Source organism: Cherax quadricarinatus, chromosome 3, assembly GCF_038502225.1.
Source record: "Cherax quadricarinatus isolate ZL_2023a chromosome 3, ASM3850222v1, whole genome shotgun sequence".
Taxonomy (NCBI): Eukaryota; Metazoa; Arthropoda; class Malacostraca; order Decapoda; family Parastacidae; genus Cherax; species Cherax quadricarinatus.
Window position 1 is genome coordinate 76,406,543 of NC_091294.1, and position 10,532 is coordinate 76,417,074.

At 45.1% G+C, this 10,532-nt stretch overlaps 1 protein-coding gene across 3 annotated transcripts in view; it reads right to left on the reverse strand.

Annotated features, from left to right (window-relative positions):
- The window catches only part of LOC128706628 (uncharacterized), a 41,269-nt gene extending 39,046 nt beyond the window's left edge, over positions 1–2,223 (reverse strand). For 2 of the 3 annotated variants that reach the window (XM_070092513.1, XM_070092517.1), the window contains exon 1: positions 710–2,223. In XM_070092513.1, coding sequence (XP_069948614.1) covers positions 710–1,918 — 1,209 coding nt within the window. In that variant the 5' untranslated portion in view covers positions 1,919–2,223. The remainder of the gene's footprint in view (positions 1–709) is intronic. The other variant, XM_070092511.1, reaches the window with a different exon arrangement.
- Between the last annotated feature and the right edge of the window lie 8,309 nt (positions 2,224–10,532).

Sequence of the window (10,532 nt, forward strand, 5' to 3'; positions counted from 1 at the left end):
CCACACATCCCAGTCAGAGCACCATACATCAAAGTTAGAACACCACACATCCCAGTCAGAGCACCACACATCCTAGTCAGAGCACCATACATCAAAGTTAGAGCACCACATCCCAGTCAGAGCACCACTCACCCCAGTCAGAGCACCACACAGCCTAGTTAGAGCACCACCCATGTCAGTCAGAGCACCACACAACCCAGTTAGAGCACCACACATCCCAGTTACAGCGCCACATATCCCAGTCAGAGCACCACACATCCCAGTTAGAGCACCACCCATGCCAATCAGAGCACCATGCAACCCAGTTATTGCACCACAGGAGAGCTTAGAGCCAGAGATTCGAACAGGTTTAAGAGCTGTCATGTTTAATTATCTAGCGGATGTTTACAGAAGCTTCCGTTGACGTAGAGTTCTGGGTCACAATCAGTAACCAGATGATTGGAACTTGGGAAGGGAATGGAAGAGACGTTTGGGGATTGGATTTGAGAGGGATTGTAACTAAAGTTTGGGACTGGATTTGAGAGGATTAAAAGGAACGTTTTGAAGTTTAATTTATGGGGATTGGAAAGACTGTTTGGGATTGGATTTGAGGGAGATTGGAAGGGAAGCTTGGGAATGGTTTGTTTTCAATTGTGTTATTACGATTTCGTGAGTTTTAGAACTCACCCTAGGTTCGACCCCCACCCGTTCCGTGATCTCTAACACTTACCTGCATTTGCCAGATATTTTTGTCCTCCATTCTTCGTAAATCAGGTACGATGTCGTCTTCGTAAGTCTGAACCAGCAAATGGACCTTCTTAGGCACCTGTTTCCTCCAGCATTCTTCAAAGTTCCTGAGGAGATCGATGGCCGCTGGTCCTGTGAGGCGAGCGTGGACATCGTGCCAGGGTTCCCGGGGTCCTTGGCTTTCTTTCACTTTGATGATTCCGTTGTGAAAGTCCCCGCGGTGTTCGCGGGCCAGTGTGGTGAAGAGGTTGTGGTCTGGCGTATCCCAGCGGCCTTTGGTTATGTCTAGACCGCCCACGAAAGCCACCAGACCATTTTCCCCATCGTCGGCTACTATGAGTTTCTGGTGGTGGGACCACACTGCCTCAACCAGCTTCTTTCTCACTACGGAAGCTGTGATTCGTTTTCGTGTCGTCTTGGCGACGTGAACATTTGTATTTTCGAAGTATCGATCTGTGTTCTCGTCATAAGTTTGAAAGAGCCCGGCGCAAAGTCCCACCGAGAGTAATTCGTTCCAGATGAGTATGAGAACTCGTACTCCTTCTGCTGCTTTCTGCTTCAGCAGCTCCCCCAGGGTTTCCTTGTCACGTTCCAGCCTGGTGCCCGTCCATAGACTCCAGGCGGCAATGTAAATAAACTTCCTCGCTCGGCGGAAAGTGTCCGCCATGGCTTTGAAAACGCCTTCCCGCGGCGTAACTATCCCAGGAATATTACTGAAGTGTGCATCTTGGTATAGAGTGAACGACCCACCCTTCCGCATTGGGAAGTACGACCTGGGCATCTCCATACCCTCCTGCAGTGCCTGAGCTGCTGGGGTATATCTTATCTTCATCACGACTCTTCTTTTCCCTCCCTCGAGGTATACAGGACCATCCTTACTCCAGGCCTTGTTTGTATCACCCAGGGCCACACGACCACATCCCACACACTTGGATCGAATGCGATCTTTCTCCCACACGTTAACTTTCAGAAAGTTGGCGGCCTCACATACAGGAATGATGGTGCGTTCGCCCCACACCGCATTCACTGCGTTCTTACGAACTCCTGTGGTAAGTATGTCCTCTGTTCCCAGCAACACAGTTACCCACACGTCCGACCATTCTCCAGGGATGATTTGATATATATGATCTTTGTCACTGAGATCCTCTCCCCTCACCACTTCCAGTTCCAAGTCTCCATGAAGGATCGACATAGTAATACAAGGTATCAATCCACTGTCAACAAACGCAGCATCAACATACCACCTCTCCTTTCCTCCGAACCACCCAGACGGTGTCAACACCTCATAGAATTATCTCCCAGATACGGTAGAAGCATCTTGTGAAGTATCCTGTCAATCGATTAAACTCAAGGAATAGAACCTCCACCTACGTTCAATAATCCACAAGCAATTAGCCCTTCCTTGATATTTCCAGATATCAGGAGACACAGCCACAACTACAGACAACAACTCTCTGTGCTACACTGATCTCTCACACTCGCCGTCCACAGGAAATCCCCGATGTCTGATACGTAGTGCTGAGATTTCCCAAGATAACAATTACAGTCTTGGGGAAATACTTAAACCCTTTGGAGTTACAACACAGGTCTGGGAAGTGTTTATTATTGTTATTTGTAATTAAGACATATTCGCTGCGCTTGGATTAGTAAGTTTATTTAGTAACAAGTAAACATTAACACAGCTATATAATTTGTCATCAAAGCAGAATGTGTGTAAATCACCCAGGAGAACCCCAAAAAGGTCAAACAAACTGACCTATTCCCACTGTGGTCCAAGGATAGTCTTATTAACGAAGCATTTCGATACTGGGAGCTTTGTTGGGGTCATGGTTGTAGAGAGAATGGGTAGGGGTCAGAGTTGAAGACACGTTGTGTGGGGTCAGGGTTAAAGATGGGGTGCATGCATTAAGAGACTGATCACCATCCATCAAGACTGAAGGTGTGATCACTTTCCATGAGGGCTAAAGGACTGATCACCTTCTGTCAAAACTAAGGGACGGATTTCTTGTTTTATTAACGCTAAGGGACTGATCACCTATCAAAGACAGGACAGGACAGACGGTAGTAAGTTACAAACATAACAGAACAACAACACAACATGGTTGTAAGGCGACCTTGTTGTCTCTGACTCTGCTTAAACACCACTTAAACAGTGTTTCTAGTTCCCGGTGTTTGCTGTATCTGACCAAAACATTACCTTGTAATAATAATAATAATAATAATAATAATAATAATAATAATAATAATAATAATAATATCTTTATTTTTAAAGTACATAACAACGTATACATACCATAGCTGAGAATGTCATACTACAATGTTATACTATATAGAGAGCATTTGAGGGAAATTAGGTTAATTTTGTCCCCAGGACTCGACCACCACCCGTTCACTAACACCCAGGTACCTATTTACTACTAAGTGAACATGGACAACAGGTGTCTTAGAGAAACACGCCTTAATGTGTCCACCCACACCGGGGATCGAACCAGGGCCACTCAGTATACGAACTGAGTGCGCTAACAACAGAGCTCGGGTTCCACAATACCTTCTTCCTCTCTAAACAACTAGAGACCCAACACTGATCACTGTGAACGCCACTTGTGACAGAGTCATGGAATTCCTCACCATTTATACTCACTCGTTTGATTTTATTAGTCAGCTACACTTGATCCGGAGAACATTCTTCTTTAGCCTAATTCTGTTATTGTCTTTGTTTTTATTTGTTATTCGGGACTTTATTAGAAGCCTTATCGAACTCTAAATAAAGAGTATTACATTATCATGGTCACACTCCTCAAAGTGCTTTAATGATGGACGTTAGTAAATATGCTAAGAATAATTCCTGGTGGCCATTATTGCTTCAGATAATCTGCTTACGTTAACGTCTGGCTTATTGGTCGATAATTTGATGGTAGGGACTTACCTACCTAGCTTCATCGCTAGCGCACTAAGCTCACACACAAAGTTCCAGGGGTCGATCCCCGTAAATGCAGGAAACATTATTACGAGTTCCCATTAAACACCTGCTGTTCTTGTCTACCAATCAGTAAAATGGGTACCTGGGTGTTAATGGACTGGTGTGGGTGGCATCCCGGGTGTTAGTGGACTGGTGTGGGTCGTATCCTGGGTGTTAGTGGACTGGTGTGGGTCACATCCTGGGTGTCAGTGGACTGGTGTGGGTCATATCCTGGGTGTTAGTGGACTGGTGGGGGTGGCATCCTGGGTGTTAAAGGACTGGTGTGGGCCGCATCCTGGGTGTTAGTGGACTGGTGGGGGTGACATCCTGGGTGTTAGTGGATTGGTGTGGGTCGCATCCTGGGTGTTAGTGGACTGGTGTGGATCACATCCTGGGTGTTAGTGGACTGGTGTGGGTCACATCCTGGGTGTTAGTGGACTGATGTGGGTCACATCCTGTATTAGTGTTAGTGGACTGGTGTGGGTCACATCCTGGGTGTTAGTGGACTGGTGTGGGTCACATCCTGGGTGTTAGTGGACTGGTGTGGGTCACATCCTGAGTGTTAGTGGACTGGTGTGGGTCACATCCTGAGTGTTAGTGGACTGGTGTGGGTCACATCCTGGGTGTTAGTGGACTGGTGTGGGTCACATCCTGGGTGTTAGTGGACTGGTGTGGGTCACATCCTGAGTGTTAGTGGACTGGTGTGGGTCACATCCTGGGTGTTAGTGGACTGGTGTGGGTCACATCCTGAGTGTTAGTGGACTGGTGTGGGTCACATCCTGGGTGTTAGTGGACTGGTGTGGGTCACATCCTGGGTGTTAGTGGACTGGTGTAGGTCACATCCTGGGTGTTAGTGGACTGGTGTGGATCACATCCTGGGTGTTAGTGGACTGGTGTGGGTCACATCCTGGGTGTTAGTGGACTGGTGTGGGTCATATCCTGGGTGTTAGTGGACTGGTGTGGGTCACATCCTGGGTGTTAGTGGACTGGTGTGGGTCACATCCTGGGACAAAACTGACCTAATTTACGGGAAATGCTCAACATAACAAGTGACTTTCTATATAGCAGTATGTCAGTGATGTCAACTATGGTCTGTATACCTTGTACATGTACTGGTAGTAATAAAATTATTATTATTATTATTATTATTATTATTATTATTATTATTATTATTATTATTATTATTATTAATGATATTTATAGTAACTACCTTCCACATACTCGGCGAAATAGTTACTCAGGTTTATGGAGACTCTTTCCTCATTTTACCTGGAGAAGTTTTCGGGGGTCAACGCCCCCGGGGCCCGATCTGTGACCAGGCCTCGTGGTGGATCACGGCCTAATCAACCAGGCTGTTTCTGCTGGCCGCACGCAAGCCGACGTACGAACTATAGCCCGGCTGGTCAGGTACAGGATTTAGGTGCCTGTCCAGTACTTTCTTTAAGACAGCCACGTACATATGTGGCTTAAGACAGCCACGTACATATGTGGCTTAAGACAGCCACGTACATATGTGGCTTAAGACAGCCACGTACATATGTGGCTTAATACAGCCACGTACATATGTGGTTTAAGACAGCCACGTACATATGTGGCTTAATACAGCCACGTACATATGTGGCTTAATACAGCCACGTACATATGTGGTTTAAGACAGCCACGTACATATGTGGCTTAAGACAGCCACGTACGTATGTGGCTTAAGACAGCCACGTACATATGTGGCTTAAGACAGCCACGTACATATGTGGCTTAAGACAGCCACGTACGTATGTGGCTTAAGACAGCCACGTACGTATGTGGCTTAAGACAGCCACGTACATATGTGGCTTAAGACAGCCACGTACATATGTGGCTTAAGACAGCCACGTACATATGTGGCTTAAGACAGCCACGTACATATGTGGCTTAAGACAGCCACGTACACATGTGGCTTAAGACAGCCACGTACGTATGTGGCTTAAGACAGCCACGTACGTATGTGGCTTAAGACAGCCACGTACATATGTGGCTTAAGACAGCCACGTACATATGTGGCTTAAGACAGCCACGTACGTATGTGGCTTAAGACAGCCACGTACGTATGTGGCTTAAGACAGCCACGTACATATGTGGCTTAAGACAGCCACGTACATATGTGGCTTAAGACAGCCACGTACATATGTGGCTTAAGACAGCCACGTACATATGTGGCTTAAGACAGCCACGTACATATGTGGCTTAAGACATCCACGTACATATGTGGCTTAAGACAGCCACGTACATATGTGGCTTAAGACAGCCACGTACATATGTGGCTTAAGACAGCCACGTACATATGTGGCTTAAGACAGCCACGTACATATGTGGCTTAAGACAGCCACGTACATATGTGGCTTAAGACAGCCACGTACATATGTGGCTTAAGACAGCCACGTACATATGCTGCCACATACTATCCATTATTATTATTATAATCAAGGGGGAAGCGCTAAACCCGGAGGATTATACAGCGCCTGGGGGGGGGGATGTGGAAGGCATTCAGGCTTAATTCGGGGAACTGGAGCTCAGATCCAATTCCCTAAATCAAGAGCCCCTCACCAACATCAAGGAACCTTCCTTGAGGGGACATACTATCCAGATTATCATGGTTTTAATATACATATAAAAATCCATTTACGCTTTGTTAATCCCGGCCCAGGAGCTGTCACTCCACAGTATGTTCACCTGTCCTTATCTTTAATGCATTAATTGGTTGACAGGTTCCATAACCCTGTTTTATATTTTGTTATTTTCAGGGTTATGATTCGTATTTGCTTTCATTATAGTAGACTGGAAAAGTGGGTATTATTAATATAATTTTTTAAGTGGTAGGTGGGTAAGTCAGTGGTTGACCTGGGTGGTCAGATGACCACAAGTTCCTGTAGCGGGTTATTATGTTAGGACCCGCGTCAGGAAACACTTGTCCTGTTTCCTGACGAACCGACAAAAAAGAGTTTTGAGAACCTATTTCCTTCTCATTATGAGTAAGTTTGTCCAGATCTACTTCCAAGCACACATAAGGGGGATTACCAACAGACCCCTGGCAGTCTTCAAGCTGGCACTGGACAAGCACCTAAAGTCAGTTCCGGATCAGCCGGGCTGTGGCTCGTATGTTGGTTTGCGTGCAGCCAGCAGCAACAGCCTGGTTGATCAGGCTCTGATCCACCAGGAGGCCTGGTCTCAGACCGGGCCGCGGGGGCGTTGACCCCCGGAACTCTCTCCAGGTAAACTCCAGGTAAGTGGGTTCAATTTTACCTTAAGTTCCCACTGTGGGTATTTGTTTAGTCACGAACTCCCACTGGTGGGTTTGTATGTTAATATTACAGTGTGGTGGTCACAGTGACGGTGAGAAAGCTGTATCACCCACTAACACCTCTACACATTAATATGTAACCGTGAAAGTGATGTACTGTTCGATAGATATATGCCAGAAAATAATTTAGGTATTCCTCTATCTATACCATACTCTTAGACATTAACATATATTTAGTAATCAGATAATCCATATTGTGATGGCTAGCAGGGAAGAGGAACCTCACAGGCCGCTTGGTCAGTCTTCTGGCATCAGCAGTGGTGGGTTAAAGAGGTTACCTGGAGGTTATTCCGGGGATCAACTCCCCCGCGGCCCGGTTCATGACCAGGCCTCCCGATGGATCAGGGCCTGATCAACTAGGCTGTTACTGCTGGCCGCACGCAGTCCAATTTACGAGCCACAGCCCTGCTGATCCGGCACTGACTTTAGGTATCTGTCCAGCACTCTCTTGAAGGCAGCCAGGGGTTTATTGGTAATTCCCCTAATGCTTGATGGGAGGCTGTTGAACAGTCTTGGGCCCCGGACACTTATGGTGTTTTCCCTTATTGTACCAATGGTGCCCCTACTTTTAATTGGGGGCATTTTGCATCGCCTGCCCAGTCTTTTACTTTCGTAGGGAGTGATTTCTGTGTGCAGATTTGGGACCATTCCTTCCAGGATTTTCCAAGTGTAGATTATGGTATATCTCTCCCTCCTGCGTTCCAACGAGTACAAGTCAAGTGCTTCCAAGCGTTCCCAGTAGTTAAGGTGCTTGACAGAACTTATACGTGCAGTAAAGGATCTCTGTACACTCTCTAGATCTGCGATTTCACCTGCTTTGAATGGAGATGTTAATGTACAGCAGTATTCTAGCCTAGAGAGAACAAGTGATTTGAAAAGGATCATCATTGGCTTGGCATCTCTCGTTTTGAACGTTCTCATTATCCATCCTATCATTTTCTTTGCACGTGCGATCGTGGCACTGTTGTGATCCTTGAAAGTGAGATCCTCAGACATTACTACTCCCAGGTCCCTTACATTATTTTTCCGCTCTATTGTATGGCCAGAGTCTGTAGTATACTCTGTTCTAGTTATTATCTCCTCCAGTTTTCCATAACGGAGTAGTTGGAATTTGTCCTCATTGAACATCATATTGTTTACCGTTGCCCACTGGAAAACTTTGTTTATATCTTCTTGGAGCTTACTGGCGCACAGAGCTTGTATCTCACACTGCTTACAAAATATATATCTGGCAGCCAGTGATACAAAGACAGAGGCATTCCCAGCGTACCGAGGATATCCGTCTCCACTCCTGACTCGTTTGTGAGATTATTTCCAGTATTTTACCTCAGTAAGTGGCCACCGTATTATTGTTGGAAAGACGGGAATAATTTACCTTTTGGTTATGAGCGGACCAAGAACCCAAACTAGGGTATGTAGCAGCCCACTGAGTTGACTAAGTGAATCACCCGAGAGTATTTAGCCAGAAGTTAGTAATCTTTCCGTGCACATTAAAGCTAGTTTTTTTTTTTTTATATTTTATTTATAACCAATACAGTATACATAAAAATAAAAATAAAAGGAAACAGTATGGATCTCTAACATCATAATCCTACTAGAACATCTACATACTTATCCCATATACCAAAATACAAATAAACATACAAAGAAAACAGCTTAAAACCGACTCATTACAGTTACAATAAACCCGTATACAAAAATCTCAGACACAAAAGGAATGCGTGTATAAACTGGCTAGATATATCTGTATACCATACAGCCAAAACTTACGTTAAGAACATAGCATGAAAAACCTATATCAGGGTGCTGACAGTCTAAGTACATCTTAACATACAAAAACCTAGAACATAACATAACCTAAAAAAAAACCACTTCATATGGCAAAGAACAATACCATTGTATAATACTATACAAAGTACATTGAAATGACAATTAAAACAAATTATCGAAAAGGGAACATACAACAAGCATGTTGAATACCTATAAACCTACACATCACATACACCACAGTATTATCTTTGTATAACACATTTGAGGACAAAAAGAAAAACCAAACATACTTAGATCATGCCTTGTGTCACCTCAAACCTTCAAACACACAAATACTGTGAGATGTACCCTCTCACACATACACACAATGTAGTGCAACAACACTACTTACATATTATATTCAATACCTTCTGAAAAACAATGTGAAAAACATATCTTGCACAACTACCCAGACCAAACTCACATCACAAAAGAAGCTTATTTATTATATTACCAAACATACCACACACGCTAACATCCATACACATGTCCATACTCAAGAAAACTAGCCCGCCGCAACCCCTTACTTTACACTTAAATCTCTTAAATCCTTCAACCTGAATCTACGATAACCTTCAGTAAATGCTGTCTCCCATCTTTCCCCATAAAGATCCCTATTGCGGCACTTTGTTCTATACATCGTGGCCCCTAACACTCTTATCCTTTCCTCGACTCCCACCTCCCTCATTGCCCAAGATATATATATAAAATCAGTGACCAAATACGCAACCGCATTCACCACCTGCTGACTCCACCCACCTATATCTAAACTTAACACCCGCAACACCTGTAACCCTTCCCCACCCACTAACCTAACTACCCTACTTAGCCAGACCCTCACATCTTCTAAACAAATACAAAAGTACACAGCGTGAAATATGGTTTCCGGACATCCACACGCTTTGCACTCCCCACCCTCCCTTAATCTCCTATTAAATAACACAACCCCAGACGGCAAAATCCCATGTAAAAACCTAAACATAACCTCCCTGACACTTGGTTTTACACGTAGTTGTTGAAGACATTTCCATACAGAACCCCATGCATACATAGGGTATGCCCCCTCAACTGCCGCCACCACAGACCCACCCCCCACCCTCTCAAGAACCTTCAATTTAAGCTGTTTCGGATCCCTTACCTTCAGTAAAACTCGCAACATAGCCTCCCCAAACATTAAATCCCTACCCCTCCACCACCGTTGCATATCCATGCGCAGTCTTTCAAGGCCTCCCCCCCTCACCCCCTCCCTCACAAACCCCCTTTTCAGAAACACACTCAACATACGTTTCTCAAGAGGTATAAGCCCCAGCCCCCCCTGGCTAACGGGAAGCGACACCACCCCTCTACTTAGCCAGTCACAACCCGATCCCCATATAAATCTGAATACTCGCAGTTGCAACCGTTGCACCTCACACCGTCGTAACGGATATATTGCCACCACGTGCCATAACTTGCTATACAACAGGACATTCGTGACTATAACCCTTTGATGCAACGTTAATTGCTCTGCCCTCAAACCTCCCAATCTTTTCAAAACTCCATCCACGGTGCGCCTCGAATTTGCCTCTTGTGCATCCCTATCATTCCGCATGTACACTATCCCACATATCAACAGCTGATCTACCACACGCCATCCACCCTCAACAGTCTCACCATTATGTACACTATCCCCTAGATCCAAATACTTGGACTTTACTACATTAA